This window comes from Panulirus ornatus, chromosome 66 (assembly GCF_036320965.1).
Source record: "Panulirus ornatus isolate Po-2019 chromosome 66, ASM3632096v1, whole genome shotgun sequence".
Taxonomy (NCBI): Eukaryota; Metazoa; Arthropoda; class Malacostraca; order Decapoda; family Palinuridae; genus Panulirus; species Panulirus ornatus.
Genome location: NC_092289.1, coordinates 10,458,506 through 10,484,204, shown reverse-complemented (window position 1 = coordinate 10,484,204; position 25,699 = coordinate 10,458,506). Strand labels below are relative to the sequence as shown.

Genomic DNA, 25,699 nt, shown 5'->3' with positions numbered 1-25,699 from the left:
TGTGTGTGTGTGTGTAAATATATATGTACACGTTGAGATGTATAGGTATGTATATTTGCGTGTGTGGACGTGTATGTATATACCTCCCAATTGATTTGACCCTCAACATTACTGTACCTAATGACCTTGCTCTTATTCACATTTACTCTTAACTTTCTCTTTCACACACTTTACCAAACTCTGTCACCAGCTTCTGCAGATTCTCACATGAATCAGCCACCAGCGCTGTATCATCAGCGAACAGCAACTGACTCACTTCCCAGGCTCTCTCATCCACAACAGACTCCATAATTGCCCCTCTTTCCAAAACTCTTGCATTCACCTCCCTAACAACCCCATCCATAAACAAATTAAACAACCATGGAGACATCACACACCCCTGCCGCAAACCTACATTCACTAAGAACCAATCACTTTCCTCTCTTCCTACACGTACACATGCCTTACATCCTCGCTAAAAACTTTTCACTGCTTATAACAACTTGCCTCCCACACCATATATTCTTAATACCTTCCACAGAGCATCTCTATCAACCCTATCATATGCCTTCTCCAGATACATAAATGCTACACACAAATCCATTTGCTTTTCTAAGTATTTCTCACATACATTCTTCAAAGCAAACACCTGATCCAAACATCCTCTACCACTTCTGAAACCAAACTGCTCTTCCCCAATCTGATGCTCTGTACATGACTTAACCCTCTCAATCAATACCCTCCCATATAATTTAACAGGAATACTCAACAAACTTATACCTCTGTAATTTGAGCACTCACTCTTATCCCCTTTGCCTTTGTACAATGGCACTATGCACGCACTCCGCCAATCCTCAGACACCTCACCATGAGTCATACATACATTAAATAACCTTACCAACCAGTCAACAATACAGTCACCCACTTTTTTAATAAATTCCACTGCAATACCATCCAAACCTGCTGCCTTGACGGCTTTCATCTTCCGCAAAGCTTTTACTACCTCTTCTCTGTTTACCAAATCATTTTCCCTAACCCTCTCACCTTGCACACCACCTCAACCAAAACACTCTATATCTGCCACTCTATCATCAAACATATTCAACAAACCTTCAAAATACTCACTCCATCTCCTTCTCACATCACCACTACTTGTTATCACCTCCCCATTTGCGCCCTTCACTGAAGTTCCCATTTGCTCCCTTGTCTTACGCACTTTATTTACCTCCTTCCATATATATATATATATATATATATATATATATATATATATATATATATATATATATATATATATATATATATATATATATATATATATATATATATATATATATATATATATATATATATATATTATCCCTGGGGATAGGGGAGAAAGAATACTTCCCACGTATTCCCTGCGTGTCGTAGAAGGCGACTAAAAGGGGAGGGAGCGGGTGGCTGGAAATCCTCCCCTCTTGTTTTTTTCAATTTTCCAAAAGAAGGAACAGAGAAGGGAGCCAGGTGAGGATATTCCCTCAAAGGCCCAGTCCTCTGTTCTTAACGCTACCTCGCTAATGCGGGAAATGGCGAATAGTATGAAAGAAAGAAGATATATATATATATATATATATATATATATATATATATATATATATATATATATATATATATATATATATATATATATATATAGGATAGGGGTGAAAGAATTCTTCCCACGCATTCCTCGCGTGTCGTAGAAGGCGACTAGAGGGGACGGGAGCGGTGGTCCAGAAATCCTTCCCTCCTTGTACTTTTTTAACTTTCTAAAATGGGAAACAGAAGAAGGAGTCACGCGGGGAGTGCTCATCCTCCTCGAAGGCTCAGACTGTGGTGTCTAAATGTGTGTGGATGCAACCAAGATGTGAAAAAAGGAGAGATAGGTAGTATGTTTGAGGAAAGGAACCTGGATGTTTTGGCTCTGAGTGAAACGATACTCAAGGGTAAAGGGGAAGAGTGGTTTGGGAATGTCTTGGGAGTAAAGTCATGGGTTAGTGAGAGGACAAGAGCAAGGGAAGGAGTAGCAGTACTCCTGAAACAGGAGTTGTTGGAGTATGTGATAGAATGTAAGAAAGTAAATTCTCGATTAATATGGGTAAAACTGAAAGTTGATGGAGAGAGATGGGTGGTTATTGGTGCATATGCACCTGGGCATGAGGAGAATGTTCATGAGAGGCAAGTGTTTGGGAGCAGCTGAATGAGTGTGTTAGTGGTTTTGATGCACGAGACCGGGTTATAGTGATGGGTGATTTGAATGCAAAGGTGAGTAATGTGGCAGTTGAGGGAATAATTGGTATACATGGGGTGTTCAGTGTTGTAAATGGAAATGGTGAAGAGCTTGTAGATTTATGTGCTGAAAAAGGACTGGTGTTTGGGAATACCTGGTTTAAAAAGCGAGATATACATAAGTGTACGTATGTAAGTAGGAGATATGGCCAGAGAGCGTTATTGGATTACGTGTTAATTGACAGGCGCCCGAAAGAGAGACTTTTGGATGTTAATGTGCTGAGAGGTGCAACTGGAGGGATGTCTGATCATTATCTTCTGGAGGCTAGAGTGAAGATTTGTATGGGTTTTCAGAAAAGAAGAGTGAATGTTGGGGTGAAGAGGGTGGTGAGAGTAAGTGAGCTTGCGAAGGAAACTTGTGTGAGGAAGTACCAGGAGAGACTGAGTACAGAATGGAAAAAGGTGAGAACAATGGAAGCAAGGGGAGTGGGGGAGGAATGGGATGTATTTAGGGAATCAGTGATGGATTGTGCAAAAGATGCTTGTGGCATGAGAAGAGTGGGAGGTGGGTTGATTAGAAAGGGTAGTGAGTGGTGGGATAAAGAAGTAAGATTATTAGTGAAAGAGAAGAGAGAGGCATTTGGACGATTTTTGCAGGGAAAAAATGCAATTGAGTGGGAGATGTATAAAAGAAAGAGACAGGAGGTCAAGAGAAAGGTGGAAGAGGTGAAAAAGAGGGCAAATGAGAGTTGGGGTGAGAGAGTATCATTAAATTTTAGGGAGAATACAAAGATGTTCTGGAAGGAGGTAAAAGTGCGTAAGACAAGGGAGCAAATGGGAACTTCAGTGAAGGGCGCAAATGGGGAGGTGATAACAAGTAGTGGTGATGTGAGAAGGAGATGGAGTGAGTATTTTGAAGGTTTGTTGAATGTGTTTGATGATACAGTGGCAGATATAGGGTGTTTTGGTCGAGGTGGTGTGCAAAGTGAGAGGGTTAGGGAAAATGATTTGGTAAACAGAGAAGAGGTAGTAAAAGCTTTGCGGAAGATGAAAGCCGGCAAGGCAGCAGGTTTGGATGGTATTGCAGTGGAATTTATTATAAAAGGGGGTGACTGTATTATTGACTGGTTGGTAAGGTTATTTAATGTATGTATGACTCATGGTGAGGTGCCTGAGGATTGGCGGAATGCGTGCATAGTGCCATTGTACAAAGGCAAAGGGGATAAGAGTGAGTGCTCAAATTACAGAGGTATAAGTTTGTTGAGTATTCCTGGTAAATCATATGGGAGGGTATTGATTGAGAGGGTGAAGGCATGTGCAGAGCATCATATTGGGGAAGAGCAGTGTGGTTTCAGAAGTGGTAGAGGATGTGTGGATCAGGTGTTTGCTTTGAAGAATGTATGTGAGAAATACTTAGAAAAGTAAATGGATTTGTATGTAGCATTTATGGATCTAGAGAAGGCATATGATAGAGTTGATAGAGATGCTCTGTGGAAGGTATTAAGAATATATGGTGTGGGAGGCAAGTTGTTAGAAGCAGTGAAAAGTTTTTATCGAGGATGTAAGGCATGTGTACGTGTAGGAAGAGAGGAAAGTGATTGGTTCTCAGTGAGTGTAGGTTTGCGGCAGGGGTGTGTGATGTCTCCATGGTTGTTTAATTTGTTTATGGATGGGGTTGTTAGGGAGGTGAATGCAAGAGTTTTGGAAAGAGGGGCAAGTATGATGTCTGTTGGGGATGAGAGAGCTTGGGAAGTGAGTCAGTTGTTGTTCGCTGATGATACAGCGCTGGTGGCTGATTCATGTGAGAAACTGCAGAAGCTGGTGACTGAGTTTGGTAAAGTGTGTGAAAGAAGAAAGTTAAGAGTAAATGTGAATAAGAGCAAGGTTATTAGGTACAGTAGGGTTGAGGGTCAAGTCAATTGGGAGGTGAGTTTGAATGGAGAAAAACTGGAGGAAGTGAAGTGTTTTAGATATCTGGGAGTGGATCTGGCAGCGGATGGAACCATGGAAGCGGAAGTGGATCATAGGGTGGGGGAGGGGGCGAAAATTCTGGGAGCCTTGAAGAATGTGTGGAAGTCGAGAACATTATCTCGGAAAGCAAAAATGGGTATGTTTGAAGGAATAGTGGTTCCAAGAATGTTGTATGGTTGCGAGGCGTGGGCTATGGATAGAGTTGTGCGCAGGAGGGTGGATGTGCTGGAAATGAGATGTCTGAGGACAATATGTGGTGTGAGGTGGTTTGATCGAGTAAGTAATGTAAGGGTAAGAGAGATGTGTGGAAATAAAAAGAGCGTGGTTGAGAGAGCAGAAGAGGGTGTTTTGAAATGGTTCGGGCACATGGAGAGAATGAGTGAGGAAAGATTGACCAAGAGAATATATGTGTCGGAGGTGGAGGGAACGAGGAGAAGAGGGAGACCAAATTGGAGGTGGAAAGATGGAGTGAAAAAGATTTTGTGTGATCGGGGCCTGAACATGCAGGAGGGTGAAAGGAGGGCAAGGAATAGAGTGAATTGGAGCGATGTGGTATACCGGGGTTGACGTGCTGTCAGTGGATTGAATCAAGGCATGTGAAGCGTCTGGGGTAAACCATGGAAAGCTGTGTAGGTATGTATATTTGCGTGTGTGGACGTATGTATATACATGTGTATGGGGTGGGTTGGGCCATTTCTTTCGTCTGTTTCCTTGCGCTACTTCGCAAACGCGGTAGACAGCGACAAAGCAAAAAAAAAAAAATAAAATATATATATATATATATATATATATATATATATATATATATATATATATATATATATATATATATATATATATATATATATATATATGAAATACAGATGATAATGATAAAGTCGTAGAATATGCAGCAAATAGAATTTGTCGCATATCTACGGGACAATTCATAACATTTGTACCATGATGAAAATTTAATTAAATCCTTTTATAAAAAGTGTCTAGACATAGCAGAATGGTAGAAGTACTGTTACCAGTATTAACACGTTACCCAGGGAACTAAGGACTAAATCATTAACAATATTCTTTGTGATTAATTTGTTAACTTTTCTGTCTCTTTCATGCTGAATTCCACTAACAATCTCCATGTTGGCTTTGAATCACTCTCATACGTTGTCAGAGTAAAACTAAAGCACCATAACTTCTTTCTTAGAGTGTATTGCTTTCTGGCTCTTGTATACAGACGATTATTACTAACTCATCTAAATTGTAATCAATTCACTCGTCTTCAGCGCCATTCACGTCACGAGACTGATATTATGTATAATAGGTACTCCCTCGAACTACCGTGCGGATGGTTGCGAGTCTCTCTCTCTCTCTCTCTCTCTCTCTCTCTCTCTCTCTCTCTCTCTCTCTCTCTCTCTCTCTCTCTCTCTCCTTTTTCATGTTTAACCAGTCCTACGCAGAAGGGCTGACAGCCTGACACAACAACGGTAAGCAGGACAACCGCCAGTACATATCAACTGCTTGAGTACGACAATACGACCTTTAACAATGACATTACAACCTTTGGGAAAGATGGCTTGGCCAGTGACCTGGCCATCATACCCATATGTCAAACATCTGTGATCCAGGGTCATACAGTCGTGTTCCAGGGAGTCATACAGCTGTGTTCCAGGGAGTCATACAGCTGTGTTCCAGGGAGTCATACAGTCGTGTTCCAGGGAGTCATACAGCTGTGTTCCAGGGAGTCATACAGCTGTGTTCCAGGGAGTCATACAGCTGTGTTCCAGGGAGTCATACAGTCGTGTTCCAGGGAGTCATACAGCTGTGTTCCAGGGAGTCATACAGCTGTGTTCCAGGGAGTCATACAGCTGTGTTCCAGGGAGTCATACAGTCGTGTTCCAGGGAGTCATACAGCTGTGTTCCAGGGAGTCATACAGCTGTGTTCCAGGGAGTCATACAGCTGTGTTCCAGGGAGTCATACAGTCGTGTTCCAGGGAGTCATACAGCTGTGTTCCAGGGAGTCATACAGCTGTGTTCCAGGGAGTCATACAGTCGTGTTCCAGGGAGTCATACAGCTGTGTTCCAGGGAGTCATACAGCTGTGTTCCAGGGAGTCATACAGCTGTGTTCCAGGGAGTCATACAGTCGTGTTCCAGGGAGTCATACAGCTGTGTTCCAGGGAGTCATACAGCTGTGTTCCAGGGAGTCATACAGCTGTGTTCCAGGGAGTCATACAGTCGTGTTCCAGGGAGTCATACAGCTGTGTTCCAGGGAGTCATACAGCTGTGTTCCAGGGAGTCATACAGTCGTGTTCCAGGGAGTCATACAGCTGTGTTCCAGGGAGTCATACAGCTGTGTTCCAGGGAGTCATACAGCTGTGTTCCAGGGAGTCATACAGCTGTGTTCCAGGGAGTCATACAGTCGTGTTCCAGGGAGTCATACAGCTGTGTTCCAGGGAGTCATACAGCTGTGTTCCAGGGAGTCATACAGCTGTGTTCCAGGGAGTCATACAGTCGTGTTCCAGGGAGTCATACAGCTGTGTTCCAGGGAGTCATACAGCTGTGTTCCAGGGAGTCATACAGCTGTGTTCCAGGGAGTCATACAGTCGTGTTCCAGGGAGTCATACAGCTGTGTTCCAGGGAGTCATACAGCTGTGTTCCAGGGAGTCATACAGCTGTGTTCCAGGGAGTCATACAGCTGTGTTCCAGGGAGTCATACAGCTGTGTTCCAGGGAGTCATACAGCTGTGTTCCAGGGAGTCATACAGCTATGTTCCAGGGAGTCATACAGCTGTGTTCCAGGGAGTCATACAGCTGTGTTCCAGGGAGTCATACAGCTGTGTTCCAGGGAGTCATACAGCTGTGTTCCAGGAAGTCATACAGCTGTGTTCCAGGGAGTCATACAGCTGTGTTCCAGGGAGTCATACAGCTGTGTTCCAGGGAGTCATACAGTTGTGTTCCAGGGAGTCATACAACTGTGTTCCAGGAAGTCATACAGCTGTGTTCTAGGGAGTCATACAGCTGTGTTCCAGGGAGTCATACAGCTGTGTTCCAGGGAGTCATACAGCTGTGTTCCAGGAAGTCATACAGTCGTGTTCCAGGAAGTCATACAGTCGTGTTCCAGAGGGTCATACATTTATATCTATACTAATATTAATGCAAAACTTGAAAAGTCATTGCCCATCAGTTACTAGAAAGAAAAAAGTTATGAAAGGAAATTATGTGAACGAAGCTTTCTCAGGTTGTAGACGGTTTGATCTCAGAGGTGTAGGCTTCGTGTTGTGGGAGATGGACCACTTACATGTGTTGCCCACACACCCATCACGACTTCCTCACTAAGCGTAAAGTGGGAAATAGCGGCGTATCATTGGGAAGATTTTGCCATCAGTTGATAGATAACGATAAAGTTGTTAGGATTTCCCTGATTAAGTGGGTTGAGTCAAGTGAGAAGTAGTGGAAACAATGGGCCAGAATATTGTACTGGAATTAAACAGATCACAGAAGGGTAACAACTGTCGAATGGTCGTTGTACAGGTAGTTTCTTCGTTACCATTTTACTCTATAGTAAACGTATTGTTAGCATGGATGTTTATTTTGTAAATAGACGTAAGGATAACAGTTTTTATTACTAATCTCATTTTCTAAAGCTCAAAATTACTGTATATATTTAACTTCATCCCATTGTTTCCCGAATACGATTAAAACGGTTCTTAACAGTTTTTTCGCATGTTATATATATATATATATATATATATATATATATATATATATATATATATATATATATATATATATTTTCCCTGGGGATAGGGGATTAAGAATACTTCCCACGTATTCCCTGCGTGTCGTAGAAGGCGACTAAAAGGGGAGGGAGCGGGGGGCTGGAAATCCTCCCCTCTCGTTTTTTTTTTTTAATTTTCCAAAAGAAGGAACAGAGGGGGCCAGGTGAGGATATTCCAAAAAAGGCCCAGTCCTCTGTTCCTAACGCTACCTCGCTAACGCGGGAAATGGCGAATAGTTTGAAAGAAAGAAAGATATATATATATATATATATATATACATATATATATATATATATATATATATATATATATATATATATATATATATATATATATATATATATGTATATATATATATATATATATATATATATATATATATATATATATATATATATATATATATATATATATTATCCCTGGGGATAGGGGAGAAAGAATACTTCCCACGTATTCCCTGCCTGTCGTAGGAAGCGACTAAAAGGGAAGGGAGCGGGGGGCTGGAAATCCTCCCCTCTCATTTTTTTTTTTAATTTTCCAAAAGAAGGAACAGAGAAGGGGGCCAGGTGAGGGTATTCCCTCAAAGGCCCAGTCCTCTGTTCTTAACGCTACCTCGCTATCGCGGGAAATGGCGAATAGTATGAAAAAAAGAAAAAAAATATATATATATATATATATATATATATATATATATATATATATATATATATATATATATATATATATATATATATATATATATATATATATATAATGATAGGGTAACATTTCTCTTATCAAAAGTTTGTCATCTTTGTCCCCTTCATTGCCATATATGTATAGACTTATCAAAAAGCATAAACAAAATTTTCCAGCAAGACCTGTAGTGAGTTCAATAAGCTCCATCACATATGAATTGTCAAAATGGTTAATTTCTTTATTAAGCCCTTTAGTGGGTAAGGTATCAAATTCTAATATCATGAACAATGTAGATCTAGTCAACAAGCTAAACAATATCAATGTTAATTTTGATTTCAAACCAGTTAGCATTGATGTTTCCTCACTTCTCACTGAAGTTCCAGTTGATGACCTTTTAGAATATCTATTTGATGTCTTGGATGATATTCATTTACCTGTTTCAAAGTCTAATTTCATTGAACTGATAAAATTGTGTATAAAAGACTGTGTATTTCAATTTAATGGAGATGCTTAAAATTTGGTATGGCAAAGGGTAACCCTCTTTCACCTGCACTAAGTAATCTTTATATGGAATTTTTTGAAACAAAATTACTAAAGGATATTTTACCTTCTAATGCATTTTAGTTTAGGTATGTAGATGATGTTCTTTGTATTTGGCCAACAAATGAAAATTTACAAATATTTCTCCCCTTACTTAACAATTTAGTACCTTCCATCAAATTTACTGTAGAAAATGAAAATAATGGTATGTTACCATTTTTAGATTGCACGATCCATAGACAAGGAAACAAGTTTAAGTTTAGCATATACAGAAAACCCACCAATGTATGCTCATATATCCATTATTACTCATCTCAACATGACAGAGTTAAATTATCATCATTTCAATCTATGTTCCTTAGGACATTACGTATTTGCAGTCCAGAGTTTATTGATGATGAGTTTGAGAAGATATATTCTATTGGATCTAAGTTAAAGTACCCTAGATCTTTCATTGATAAATCCCTTAAGTTAGCAAAGAAATCATTTTATAGAGTTGAGGCCAAACCTCCCATTGACAGCAAGAATCTTTTAGTTCTCCCTTTTAATAATAATTTCACTTTGCTTCCCATGTTCCTTAAATCCTTTAATGTAAATGTTGCCTTTAGCAACAATAATACTATAAAGAATATCTTAATCAGCAATTCACCAGAAAATTCTCTTGGTAGCATCTATAAAGTTCCTTGTGGAAACTGTGATATATTTTATGTTGTTCATACTGGTAAGGATCTTTCTGTTAGACTTAAGCAACATAAATATAGTATAAGAGCGGGACAAAAATCAAATGCCTTGTTTAATCATGTTAAAAACTATGATCATTGTATTGACCGGAGTAACGCCATCTCAGTTATTAACTCTAACTCTATTACCAAGAGAAATATCATTGAATCTTCTACTATTAAATACACAAAGAATTATAATCTTAATATTAGTGATAGTCTATACAAATTAGATAACTTTATTGTTGATAAGATTTGTAAAATGATAAGTTTATGAACGCTCGTTGTATGTTTTGGAAAATCACATGTTTACCAAACGGCGTCCTAGCTTCGTCTCTTCGATGTATATCAACTGACTGTTATATTTCTCCCCCTGATGATGTGATTATTACACTAAAGTGCACTTGGTAACTTTTCGTGTTTCATTTATCCCGTGGACTCATAGGAATATATATATATATATATATATATATATATATATATATATATATATATATATATATATATATATATATATATATATATTTTGCTTTGTCGCTGTCTCCCGCGTTTGCGAGGTAGCGCAAGGAAACAGACAAAAGAAATGGCCCAACCCACCCCCATACACATGTATATACATACACGTCCACACACGCAAATATACATACCTACACAGCTTTCTATGGTTTATCCCAGACGCTTCACATGCCCTGATTGAATCCACTGACAGCACGTCAACCCCGGTATACCACATCGATCCAATTCACTCTATTCCTTGCCCTCCTTTCACCCTCCTGCATGTTCAGGCCCCGATCACACAAAATCTTTTTCACTCCATCTTTCCACCTCCAATTTGGTCTCCCGCTTCTCGTTCCCTCCACCTCCGACACATATATCCTCTTGGTCAATCTTTCCTCACTCATTCTCTCCATGTGCCCAAACCATTTCAAAACACCCTCTCCTGCTCTCTCAACCACGCTCTCTTTATTTCCACACATCTCTCTTACCCTTACGTTACTTACTCGATCAAACCACCTCACACCACACATTGTCCTCAAACATCTCTTTTCCAGCACATCCACCCTCCTTCGCACAACTCTATCCATAGCTTACGCCTCGCAACCATACAAAATTGTTGGAACCACTATCCCTTCAAACATACCCATTTTTGCTTTCCGAGATAATGTTCTCGACTTCCACACATTCTTCAAGGCTCCCAGGATTTTCGCCCCCTCCCCCACCCTATGATCCACTTCCGCTTCCATGGTTCCATCCGGTGCCAGATCCACTCCCAGATATCTAAAACACTTTACTTCCTCCAGTTTTTCTCCATTCAAACTTACCTCCCAATTGACTTGACCCTCAACCCTACTGTACCTAATAACCTTGCTCTTATTCACATTTACTCTTAACTTTCTTCTTTCACACACTTTACCAAACTCAGTCACCAGCTTCTGCAGTTTCTCACATGAATCAGCCACCAGCGCTGTATCATCAGCGAACAACAACTGACTCACTTCCCAAGCTCTCTCATCCACTTATATATGTATATATATATATATATATATATATATATATATATATATATATATATATATATATATATATATATATATATATATATATATATATATATATATATATATATATATATATATATATATATATATATATATATATATATATATATATATATAAGTATATATATATATATATATATATATATATATATATATATATATATATATATATATATATATATATATATATATATATATATATATATATATATATATACATATATATATATATATATATATAAGTATGTAAGTAGGAGAGATGGCCTGAGAGTGTTATTGGATTACGTGTTTATAGATAGGCGCGTGAAAGAGAGACTTTTGTATGTTAATGTGCTGAGAGGTGCAACTGGAGGGATGTCTGATCATTATCTTCTGAAGGCAAAGGTGAAGATTTGTAGAAGTTTTCAGAAAAAAAGAGAGAATGTTGGGGTGAAGAGAGTGGTGACAGTAAGTGAGCTTGGGAAGGAGACTTGTGTGAGGAAATATTAGGAGAGACTGAGTGCAGAATGGAAAAAGGTGAGAGCAAAGGACGTAATGGGAGTGGTGGAAGAATGGGATGTATTTAGGGAAGCATTGATGGCTTGCGTAATAGAAGCTTGTGGCATGAGAAGCTTGGGAGGTTGGCAGTTTAGAAAGGTTAGTGACCAGAGGGATGAAGAAGCAAATTACTTGGAGATGTATAAAAGAAAGAGGCATAAGTTCAAGAGAAAGGTACAGGAGGTGAAAAAAGAGGGCAAATGAGAGCTGGGGTGAGAGAGTATCATTATATTTTAGGGAGAATAAAAAAGATGTTTTCGAAGGAGGTAAATAAAGTGCTTGAGACAAGAGAACAAATGGGAACATGGGTGAAGGGGGCTAATGGGGAAGTAAGAACAAGTATTGTTGAATTGGGAAGGAGATGGAGTGGGTATGTTGAAGGTTTGTTGAATGTGTTTGGTGATAGAGTGGCGGATATAGGGTGTTTTGGTCGAGGTGGTGTGCGAAGTGAGAGGGTTAGGGAGAATGATTTGGTAAATAGAAAAATGGTAGTAAAAGCTTTGCAGAATATGAAAGTCGGCAAGACAGCGGGTTTGGATGGTATTGCAGTGAAATGTATTGAAAAAAAGGGTAACCGTGTTCTTGACTGGTTGGTAAGGATATGTAATGTATGTATGACTCATGGTGAGGTGCCCGAGGATTGACGGAATGCTTCCATAGTGCTATTGTACAAAGGCAAAGGGGATAAGTGTGAGTGCTGAAATTATAAGAGGTATAAGTTTGTTGATTATTCCTAGGAAATTGTAAGGAATGGTATTGATTGAGAGGGTGAAAGCATGAACAGAGCATCACATTGGGAAAGAGAAGTGTGGCTTCAGAAGTGGTAGAGGATGTGTGGATCAGGTGTTTGCTTTGAAGAATGTATGTGAGGAGTACTTAAAAAAGCAGATGGATTTGTATGTAGCATTTGTGGATCTGCAGAAGGCATGTGATAGAGTTGATAGAGATGCTCTGTGGAAGGGATTAAGAGTATATGGTGTGGGAGGAAAGTTACTAGAAGCAGTGAAAAGTTTTTATCGAGGATGTAAGGCATGTGTACGAGTAGGAAGAGAGGAAAGTGATTGGTTCTCAGTGAGTGTTGGTTTGCGGCAGGGGTGCGTGATCTCCATGGTTCTTTCATTTGTTTATGGATTTCTTTATGGATATCTTTGTGTTAGGGAGGTGAATGCAAGAGTTTTGGAGCGAGGGGCGTGTATGCAGTCTGTTGTGAATGAGAGGGCTTGGGAAGTGAGTCAGTTGTTGTTCGCTGATGATACAGCGCTAGTGGCTGATTCGGACGAGAAACTGCAGAAGCTGGTGACTGAGTTTGGTGAAGTGTGTGAAAGAAGAAAGCTGAGTATAAATGTGAATAATAGCAAGGTTACTAGGTACAGTAAGGTTCAGGGACAAGTCAATTGGAAGGTAAGTTTGAATTTAGAAAATCTAGAGAAAGTGAAGTGTTTTAGATATCTGGGAGTGGATTTGGCAGCTGATGGAACCATGGAAGCGGATGAGAGTCACAGGGTGGGGGAAGGGGGCGAAAGTTCTGGGAGCGTTTAGAAATGTGTGGAAGGCGAGAACATTATATCGGAAAGCGAAAATGGGTAAGTTTGAAGGAAAAGTGGTTCCAACAATGTTATATGGTTACGAGGCGTGGGCTATAGATAGAGTTGTGCGGAGGAGGTTGGGTTTGTTGGATATGAGATGTTTGAGGACAATATGTGGTGTGAGGTTGTTTGATCGAGTAAGTAATGGAAGGGTAAGAGAGATATTTGGTGTTAAAAAGAGTGTGGTTGAGAGAGCAGAAGATTGTGTATTGAAATGATTTGGTCACATGGAGAGAATGAGTGAGGAAAGATTGACAAAGAAGATATATGTATCAGATGTGGAGCGAGCCAGGAGAAGTGGGAGATCAAATTGGAGGTGGAAAGATGGAATGAAAAAGATTTTGATCGATCGGGGCGTAAACATGCAGGAGAGTGAAATGCGTGGAAGGATTAGAGTGAGTTGGAACGATATGATATACCGGGGTTGACGAGCTGTCAATGGATTGATCCAGGGCATGTCAAGCGTCTGGGGTAACCATGGAAAGTTTTGTGGGGCCTAGATGTGGATAGTGAGCTGTGGTTTCGGTGTATTATACATGACAGCTAGAGACTGAGTGTGAACGAATGTGGCCTTTGCTGTCTTTCCTAGCGCTACCTTGCGCGCATGCGGGGGAGGGGGTTGTCATTTCATGTGTGGCGGGATGGCGACGGGATGAATAAAGGCAGCAAGTGTGAATTATGTACATTTGAACATCTGTATATGTCTGTGTATGTATATATATATGTATACGTTGAGATGTATAGGTACGTATATTTGCTTGTGTATACGTGTTTGTATATACATGTGTATATGGGTAGGTTGGGCCATTCTTTCGTCTGTTTCCTTGTGCTACCTCACTAACGCGGGAGACAGCGACAAACTATAATAGAATTAATAAGATACAAAAAAAGACAATGATAATAATAATGATAATGATAACACGCTTGAGAGAAAAGAACAAATGGAGACATCGGTGAAGGGGCAAGGGGAAATCATAAATGATAGTAATGAAGGGAGGAGAAGATGGGGTAAGATTGAAGGTTTGTTTAATGTGTTAGATGATAGCGTCGTAGATGAAGGGTCTTTTGATCAAGCTTGTGTGCGAAATGAGAGAGTCAAGAGGATTGGCTTGGTGAATAAAGAGGAGGTGGTAAATGCCTTGCGGAAGCTGAAATCCGGCAAGGCAGCGGGTTTGAATGGTATTGCAGTTGACTTTATTAAGAAACAGTGTGACTGTGCTGTTGATTGATCGGTAAGAATATTCAGTTTATGTATGGATCATGAAGTGTCTGAGGATTGGCGGAATGCATGTACAGTGCCATTGTAGAAAGGCAAAGGTGATAAAGATGAGTGTTCAAACTACAGAGGCATAAGTTTGTTGAGTATTTCTGGGATATTATATGAGAGGCTATTGACTGAGAGGGTAAAGGCATGCACAGAGTATCAGATTGGGAAAGAGCAGTGTGGTTTCAGAAGTGATAGATGATGTGTTGATCAGGTGTTTGCTTTAAAGAATGTATGTTAGAAATACTTAGGAAAACAGAGGGATTTGTATGTAGCATTTATGAATCTGGAGAAGGCATACGATAGGGTGGATAGAGATGCTTCGTGAGAAGATTTTATCTAGGGTGTAAGGCATGTACACGAGTAGGAAGAAAGGAGAGTGATTGGTTCTCAGTGAAGGTCGGTCTGCAGTAGGGGCGTGGGGTGTTCTTATGGTTGTTTAATTTGCTTATGGATTAGGTGGTTAGGGAGATAAATACAAGAGTTTTGGAGAGAGGGGCGAGTATGCAGTCTGTTCGGGATGAGAGGGCCTGGGCAGTGAGCCAGTTGTTGTTCGAGGATGACACTGCACTGGAGGCCGATTCGAGCGAGAAACTGCAGAAGTTGGTGACTGAATTTGGAAAAGTGTGTGGAAGGAGAAAGTTGAGAGCAAATGTGAATAAGAACAAGGTGATTAGGTTCAGTAAGATTGAGGAACAAGTTATTTGGTATGTGAGTTTGAATGGAGAAAAATTGGAGGAGGTGAAGTGTTTTAGACATCTGGGAGTGGACGTAACAGCGAATGGAATCATGGAGGTGGAAGTGAGTCATAGGATGGAGGAAGGGGTGAAGGTTCTGGGAATGATGAAGAATATGTGGAAAGAGAGAACGTTAAACAGCAACCTAAGGCTTGCCTGTCAAGCTACGGTAAAGAGCACCTTGAGGCTCGCCTGTCAAGCTACGGTAAACAGCAACTTAAGGATCACCTCTCAAGCTTCGGTGAACAGCAACTTAAGAATCACCTCTCAAGCTACGGTGAAGAGCAACTTAAGGCTCGCCTGTCAAGCTATGGTAAACAGCAACCTAAGGCTCTCCTGTCGAGCTACGGTAAACAGCAACTTAAGGATCGCCTGTCAGCTACGGTAGACAGCAACTTAAGGCTCGCCTGTCAAGATACGGTAAACAGCAACTTAAGGCTCGCCTGTCAAGCTACGGTAAACAGTAAGTTAAGGATCACCTGTCAAAATAAAAAAGCTACAGTAAACAGCAACCTAAGTCTCGCCTGTCAAGCTACGGTAAACAGCAACTTAAGGATCACCTGTCAAGGTACGGTATACAGCAAGTTAAGGCTCGCCTGTCAAGCTACGGTAAACAGCAACTTAAGGATCGCCTGTCAAGCCACGGTAAAAAGCAACTTAAGGAATCGACTGTCAAGCTACGGTATACAGCAAGTTAAGGCTCACCTGTCAAGCTACGGTAAACAGTAAGTTAAGGATCATCTGTCAAAATAAGCTACAGTAAACAGCAACCTAAGGCTCGCCTGTCGAGCTACGGTAAACAGCAACTTAAGGATCGCCTGTCAGCTACGGTAGACAGCAACTTAAGGCTCGCCTGTCAAGCTACGGTAAACAGTAAGTTAAGGATCATCTGTCAAAATAAGCTACAGTAAACAGCAACTTAAGGCTCGCCTGTCAAGCTACGTTAAACAGCAACTTAAGAATCACCTATCAAGCTACGGTAAACAGCAACTTAAGGCTTGCCTGTCAAGCTACGGTAAACAGCAGCGTAAGGGTCATCTGTCAAGCTACGGAAAACAGCAAGTTAAGGATCACCTTTCAAGCTAAGGCAAACAGCAATCGAAGGATCACCTGTCAAGACACGGTAAACGGCAACTTAAGGATCACTGTCAAGCGGCGGTAAACAGAAACTTAAGGCTCGTCTGTCAATATATGGTAAACAGCAACTTAAGGATCGCCTGTCAACCTACGGTAAACAGCAACTTAAGGATCACTTGTCAAGCTACGGTAAACAACAACTTAAGGTTCGCCTGTCAAGCTATGGTAAACAGCATCTTAATGATCGCCTGTTAAGTTACGGTAAACAGCAACTTAAGGATCACCTCTCAAGCTTCGGTAAACAGCAACTTAAGGCTTGCCTGTCAAGCTACGGTAAATAGGAACTTAAGGCTCGCCTGTCAAGCTACGGTAAACAGTAAGTTAAGGATCGCCTGTCAAGCTACGGTAAACAGCAGCTTATGGATAACCTGTCAAGCTACGGCAAACAGTAATCTAAGGATCACTTGTCAAGACATGGTAAACAGCAACTTAAGGCTCACCTGTCAAGCTACGGTAAACAGCAACTTAAGGCTCGCTTATCAAGCTATGGTAAGCAGTAAGTTAAGGAACACCTGTCAAAAAAGCCACAGTAAACAGCAACTGAAGGCTCGCCTGTCAAGCTACGGTAAACAGCAACTTAAGTATCACCTATCAAGCAACGGTTACAGCAAATTAAGGCTCGCTTGTCAAGCTACGGTAAACAGCAACTTAAGGATCGCCTGTCAAGCCACGGTAAATAGCAACTTAAGGATCGCCTTTCAAGCTACGGTAAACAGTAAGTTAAGGATCACCTGTAAACAGCAACTTAAGGCTCGCCTGTCAAGCTACGGTAAACAGCAACTTAAGGCTCGCCTGTCAAGCTACGGTAAACAGCAAGTTAAGGCTCGCCTGTCAAGCTACGGTAAACAGCAACTTAAGGCTCGCCTGTCAAGCTACGGTAAACAGCAAGTTAAGGCTCGCCTGTGAAGTTTTCATATAATATTCCTGAACAAAAAGTTGTCACTCATCTGTCACATCATACTCCTCAAGAAACATCTGTCAATTATCTATACTGTTGTCTATCACATCACATTCCTCAATAAACAGTTGTCAGTCATCTATCACATCATATTCTTCAATGAACAGTTGTCAGTTGTTTATCGCATCTACTATCTATCATATCATATTCCTCAATGAATAAACGTGTATTATACATCACATTACATTCCTCAATAGACCGAAGTCTATCATTTATCAGGTCATTTTCCTCATTAATCAGCTGTGCATCATCTATCCTATCTCATTCCTCAGTTGCAGCTGTCTATCATGCACCATATCATATTCCTCAATGAATAGCTGTCTATCATCTAATACAGCGAACTCTGTTTCCATTTCCATATGGTGGGTCATATGTTCGAAGCCTCTGAGGTCACTTACATTCAAAGTATATTCAATGTCTTGTATAGATAAATTCAGACAGGACTTTAATTTCTATTGATCATTTCATCTCTTCCACGCTCTTCTCAAAAGAAATCGAGACAATGAAAAATTGATCACCTGCAAACAAATACATTGACTGATAGTCAAATTGATAGAAAAAAAACCCAGAAAATTGATGGGTAATGGAAAACAAAATCAAATATGAACAGATAGAAAAATCCCCTATCCCTGGGGATAGGGGATTAAAAATGATACTTCCCACGTATTCCCTGCGTGTCGTAGAAGGCGACTAAAAGGGGAGGGAGCGGGGGGCTGGAAATCCTCCCCTCTCGTTTTTTTTTTTAATTTTCCAAAAGAAGGAACAGAGGGGGCCAGGTGAGGATATTCCAAAAAAGGCCCAGTCCTCTGTTCTTAGCGCTACCTCGCTAACGCGGGAAATGGCGAATAGTTTAAAAGAAAAAAGAAAAGGAAAAATGTGAATAAGTTTATCTATGAACAGATACACTGATCAAAGAAAAGTCCTCGAGATACACTCAAAGTCCTCGTGATATGCTTACCCTCCTCGTGATATGCTTACCGTCCTCGTGATATCCTTGCTTACCGTCCTCGTGATATGCTTACCCCTTATCCCCTCGCTGATATGATCTTACCCTCCTCGTGATATGCTTACCCTCTCGTGGATATGCTTACCGTCCTCTGTGATATGCTTACCGTCCCTTGTGATATGCTTCCCCTCCTCGTGATATGCTTACCGTCCTCGTGATATGCTTACCTCCTCGTGATATGCTTACCCTCCTCGTGATATGCTTACCCTCCTCGTGATATGCTTACCCGTCCTCGTGATATGCTTACCGTCCTCGTGATATGCTTACCGTCCTTGTGATATGCTTACCCTCCTCGTGATATGCTTACCGTCCTCGTGATATGCTTACCCTCCTCGTGATATGCTTACCCTCCTCGTGATATGCTTACCGTCCTCGTGATATGCTTACCCTCCTCGTGATATGCTTACCCTCCTCGTGATATGCTTACCCTCCTCGTGATATGCTTACCGTCTCGTGATATGCTTACCCTCCTCGTGATATGCTTACCCTCTCGTGATATGCTTACCGTCCTCGTGGTATACTTACCGTCCTCGTGCTTTGCCTATTGTCCTCATGACATACTCACCGTTTTCGTGATATGCTGACCGTCCTCGTGTTATACTCGTCGTGCTTGTGTTATGCCTGTCGTGCTTCGAGATAGATTTACCATCTCCTTGGTATAACTACTGTCCTCGCAGTATGTTTCCCATCCTCGTGATATGCTTACTTTCGTCCTGAAATGCTTAAAGTTCTCATGATATGCTGATGGAATTCTTGTATGCTGTCCATCCTTGTTTCAATGCTTACCATCCTCGTGGTATGCTAAACATCCTATTGGTATACTTAACGTCCTCGCTCCTCGCAGTATGCTTACTGTCCTCGTGTTACAAACCCGTCGTCAGTGTATGCTTACCGTCCTCGTGGCGTGCTTCATGCCCTCGTCAAGATTTCCTCATCATTCTCCGGGTATGCTTACCGTCTTCGTAGTATGCTTACTCTCTCTAAGGTATGATGAACGTCTTCATGATGAGCTTACCGTCATCATGGCATCCTTGCAGTCCTCGCGATATACTTACAGTACTCGTGGTATGCTTCCCGTCCTTGTAGTATGCTTACCGACCTCGTGGTATGCTTTCCTTTCTCGTCGTGCGTTTACCTTGCTCTTGCTATGCTTATCAGCCTTGTGCTTTATATACTGTCCTCGTGGTGTGGCTATCTTCTTCATGGTATGCTTGCTATACTCATGGTATGTTTCTTGTCCTTATGATAAGCCTACCAACCTCGTAGTATGCTTACCGTCCTCGTAGACTTTTTCTAAGAAATCTTAGCTGAGACGGCTACATCGAAGAGACGTAGCTAGGACGTCATTTGATAAACATGCGATTCCCCAAATATATGTATATATATATATATATATATATATATATATATCATACAAACCTCCAACAGCCAGGATCGAACCTGGGACCCCTGTGCAAGAGGCAGGCATGCTAACCGCTAGGCTATGGGACTGTATAATAGGAAACAACTATTCGAAATACTGAGTACTCGAATGCCCTTCGTCTCACAATGGTGAGCAACGGGGTCTATATTTGGTTGTTTCCGAACAGACGCACATAGCCAGCTGATAGCGTTTACCGAAACTAACTGTACAACGCGGAGGTATATGAATACGAATAAAGTGCATATGAACGCGCACCTTCATAGAACATACAAAGCTCCAACAGCCAGGATCGAACCTGGGACCCCTGTGCAAGAGACAGGCATGCTAACCGCTAGGCTATGGGACTGTATAATAGGAAACAACTATTCCAAATACTGAGTACTCGAATACCCTTCGTCTCACAATGTTCTATGTTGTATGTAACCAAGACTCGAACCTATGTGCTCAACAATGGACGGGCCGTGAATGCGTCACGGTCAGGAACGGTAACAGTTACGCCACGGGGGTCCATGCTGTTCCTGTGTTACGAGTTACCTTTCTCGTTATACACTTACCCTTCTCATAATTGGCCTACCATCCTCGTGGTATACTTACCGTCCTCGTGGTATGCTTACTGTCCTCGTGGTATGCTTACCGTCCTCGTGGTATGCTTACTGTCCTCGTGGTATGCTTACCGTCCTCGTGGTATGCTTACCGTCCTCGTGGTATGCATACCGTCCTCTTGGTAGGTTTACCATGCACATGGTTGGCTCATCTTCAGAATCTCAGCTTTTATTATCTCCCGTACCCATGCACTTCTATTCTCTCTTTCATATTTCACATCCACATATTCATTTGGCAATATTCGCACACGCCCATTCTCTTTGTATTCATTTATCGTTAATCATACCTTTGTTTTTGTATTTTTTTGCAGCCATGCTCGAAACGTTATCTCTGGTACTGTCTTCAAGAATAGATGTTTAAATTACCGATATCTACTGAAGGATTTAAGGCACTTTTTAAGCCACTAATCTTATATCTCCTGCATGCATATAAAAACAGCAAAATATTCTAGAGTTTGGAAATTAATGTGTAATGTCAAAATTTGCTTCACAGAACTGAAAGTTTTTAACACAAATTTAATCTGGACTTTCATTAGAAGCGAACACATCATTTCTAACTTCCATATTCAGCAACTGATAGTCACAATGTATGTAAGTATAAACTGCGTCGGGAAGAAAGTCACCCCTTGCCTAACTCCACCTAAGCAATGTATGACGATCTGCCGATACTCAGGAATAGACTCACCTCATCTTGAGAAGTGTCAGGTTGGACGGAGGTGCACCGGTAACCTGTATGTAACAGAACGCCCGCACCTTGACTGTGTGACAGGCGTGGTCGTTCATGCTTATATATGCCACCACGGCCAAGGTGGTAGCACGCTTTCACCTCAGCGAACGATAACCTGTGCCATCTTCTCTGAGATCTCTACTGCGTCCCAGTGTTCTTCAGGCAATCCTGATATTATGATGATTGCTGATGTGCTAACCTCTGGAATATGATTAAAAGTTCTGCATACACACACACACAAACACACACACACACACACATACACACACACACACACACACACACACACACACATATATATATACTATATATACACATATATATATATATATATATATATATATATATATATATATATATATATATATATATATATATATATATATATATATATATATATATATATATATATATATATAAGAGTGAGCGCTCAAATTACAGAGGTATAAGTTTGTTGAGTATTCCTGGTAAATTATATGGGAGGGTATTGATTGAGAGGGTGAAGGCATGTACAGAGCATCAGATTGGGGAAGAGCAGTGTGGTTTCAGAAGTGGTAGAGGATGTGTGGATCAGGTGTTTCCTTTGAAGAATGTATGTGAGAAATACTTAGAAAAGTAAATGGATTTGTATGTAGCATTTATGGATCTGGAGAAGGCATATGATAGAGTTGATAGAGATGTTCTGTGGAAGGTATTAAGAATATATGGTGTGGGAGGCAAGTTGTTAGAAGCAGTGAAAAGTTTTTATCGAGGATGTAAGGCATGTGTACGTGTAGGAAGAGAGGAAAGTGATTGGTTCTCTGTGAATGTAGGTTTGCGGCAGGGGTGTGTGATGTCTCCATGGTTGTTTAATTTGTTTATGGATGGGGTTGTTAGGGAGGTAAATGCAAGAGTTTTAGAAAGAGCGGCAAGTATGAAGTCTGTTGGGGATGAGAGAGCTTGGGAAGTAAGTCAGTTGTTGTTCGCTGATGATACAGCGCTGGTGGCTGATTCATGTGAGAAACTGCAGAAGCTGGTGACTGAGTTTGGTAAAGTGTGTGAAAGAAGAAAGTTAAGAGTAAATGTGAATAAGAGCAAGGTTATTAGGTACAGTAGGGTTGAGGGTCAAGTCAATTGGGAGGTAAGTTTGAATGGAGAAAAACTGGAGGAAGTAAAGTGTTTTAGATATCTGGGAGTGGATCTGGCACCGGATGGAACCATGGAAGCGGGAGTGGATCATAGGGTGGGGGAGGGGGCGAAAATCCTAGGAGCCTTGAAGAATGTGTGGAAGTCGAGAACATTATCTCGGAAAGCAAAAATGGGTATGTTTGAAGGAATAGTGGTTCCAACAATGTTGTATGGTTGCGAGGCGTGGGCTATGGATAGAGTTGTGCGCAGGAGGATGGATGTGCTGGAAATGAGATGTTTGAGGACAATGTGTGGTGTGAGGTGGTTTGATCGAGTAAGTAACGTAAGGGTAAGAGAGATGTGTGGAAGTAAAACGAGCGTGGTTGAGAGAGCAGAAGAGGGTGTTTTGAAATGGTTTGGGCACATGGAGAGAATGAGTGAGGAAAGATTGACCAAGAGGATATATGTGTCGGAGGTGGAGGGAACGAGGAGAAGTGGGAGACCAAATTGGAGGTGGAAAGATGGAGTGAAAAAGATTTTGTGTGATCGGGGCCTGAACATGCAGGAGGGTGAAAGGAGGGCAAGGAATAGAGTGAATTGGATCGATGTGGTATACCGGGGTTGACGTGCTGTCAGTGGATTGAATCAGGGCATGTGAAGCGTCTGGGGTAAACCATGGAAAGCTGTGTAGGTATGCATATTTGCGTGTGTGGACGTATGTATATACATGTGTATGGGGGTGGGTTGGGCCATTTCTTTCGTCTGTTTCCTTGCGCTACCTCGCAAACGCGGGAGACAGCGACAAAGCAAAAAAAAAAATAATATACATATATATATATATATATATATATATATATATATATATATATATATATATATATATATATATACATATATATATATATATATATATATATATATATATATATATATATATATGCGGAATCTTTACTTCACCTTGAAGAGATATATGCTGCAATCACCACTGGAAAGAGAAAGTGAAAATGGTGAGCATCCTGTGTCTGAGGATGTCGTAAACAAAAGTACCCATCGTGTTTATTCTCTCTTTCCAGTGGTAATCCTGGATATATATATATATATATATATATATATATATATATATATATATATATATATATATATATATATATATATATATATATATATATGTATATATATATATATATATGAATGAAACTACATGTTCGCCAGACCGGGTTAAGGAATTGGCCCATAATTCTTCTGACGATGATATCTGTCGACGTCTTGAGCTCTCTCACAGCCGTTGAGTACGATGGGTACAACTGTGTGGGTGTATGATGAACGACCTTGACCTTTGACCTAAGCCTAGAAATGTCAAGTAAAAGATACGCCTTGAAATGGCATTGGTCGTACAGTCATGCTGAAGGGTCGTATCGTGGTCAATAAGAATATCGGATCCTTTCCTTCCACACATAAGTATATTCTGGTTAATCAAGTCTTTATCTTTCCTTAGGAGGGTCTTTTATTTATTTCCTCGCCACCTTCTTGCCAAAATCAGGGCATTTGCCCTTCGTGTGTGTGTGTGTGTGTGTGTGTGTGTGTGTGTGTGTGTGTGTGTGTGTGTGTGTGTGTGCGTGTCTGATTACCTATTCGCAATTACTCATTTGCAATTACTAGGAGCGAGCTCTACACTCGTGGAGCCTCATTTCTTGAATTCTCTCTGTCATATTTTTTCTAACTTCTACTTACTGTCCACCGTCGCTATCACATAACTCAGTTCACTCCATTCATCCACCACTCTTATGCTATAAAAGTTCCTCTTTATATCTTTTCTTACTAGTTTCTTCTTTAATATCACATTATGGCCTATGGTTGTTTTATCCCTACATTTTTCGAGGAACTGTTCTCTCTCCTCCTCGAGCTGGATTAAAGAGCTACAAGTTGTGACCAGGTCACTTCTCACTCTTGTCTCCTCTATAATGGGCAAATCTAACGCCTTTAGGAGTTCATTGAAAATCAGCCCTCTTAATTCTGATACCATCTTCATGCCCTCCTCTGGACCTTCATTATCAGTTCTTTGTGTTTCTATAGGTGCAGTGACCAAGCTTGAGAAGTACATCATTGATTTGGCGTAATATGGGATGTGAACAGCCTGCCGAATACTTCCTTATCTATGTACTGTAATGTTATTCTGATATTTTCCAGCAGACAGTTTACCTTTATTACTATTCCTCCAACGTGTGACTCTAGCTACAGGTCAGAGGCGATGTTAACTCCAACATCCTTCTCACACATAGATTCCTACAGCTTTCTTCCTACTACGTAATATCCCCCCATTACTTTACATTTCTTCCGGTTGCATTTCAACGACCATGTATCTGACCACTTTTGGAGACTGTGCAAGCCACCTTGTAAGATGAAGTGATGCTTATCGCTTTTTACCTTCCTCGTGACTCTTGACTTTATCTGCAAAACATGTTCATGTAGGAGAGCAATCCTTCCGGCAAGTCATCCACACAAATCATGAAAAGCAGTCGTCCCAAGACTGACCCTAGCGGCACGCCACTAGTGTCCTAAACACCTGTCGAGAAAACTTCCATGAAATGCATCATCTCTTCCCTTCCACTACGATAATCATCTGTCCATCGGTGTTCTTCTTATTTCTTTCAGAAGATCCAGCTTCTTTACCAGCCTCTTATGTGATACAGTGACAAAGGCCTTCTGACAGCCCAGATACAGACAATTCACCCAGCCTTCCCTTTTGTCTAATACCGAACTCAGTCTCCCGTAGAAATCTAATAGATTCCTAATGTGTGACCTCCTTTCCCGGACACCGTGTTGTCATTGCAATTCGACGGGTGCTCAACGGCGATATGACATCTGTTTATGTTGTCTCATCATCATTTCCAGTAACTTACAGATCACACTCCTCAGGGATACCGATTTGTAGGTTAAGACCTACTCCCACTCTCCTTTCATGGAGACAAGTACCACGATCGCCCTCTTCCACTCCCTTCGATCTTTGCGTTTTCCAGCGACGTCTTGCACAACATTTCAAATGATTTGTGTAAGTGTATCTATACACATCATCGATACATATGGGGAAAGTTCATCAGTGCCATGAACATAAAGTGGGTCAAGATCCTGTGGTATAGTATCTATTTCCACTCTAG

The 25,699-nt window shown here is 40.9% G+C and overlaps 1 protein-coding gene across 1 annotated transcript in view; it reads right to left on the bottom strand.

Moving 5' to 3' along the window:
- The window catches only part of LOC139746855 (uncharacterized), a 39,810-nt gene extending 18,317 nt beyond the window's left edge, over window positions 1–21,493 (bottom strand). Inside the window, exon 1 of the mRNA XM_071658471.1 lies at window positions 21,396–21,493. Within this exon, the coding sequence (XP_071514572.1) occupies window positions 21,396–21,493 (98 nt within the window). The remainder of the gene's footprint in view (window positions 1–21,395) is intronic.
- Window positions 21,494–25,699: the final 4,206 nt, after the last annotated feature.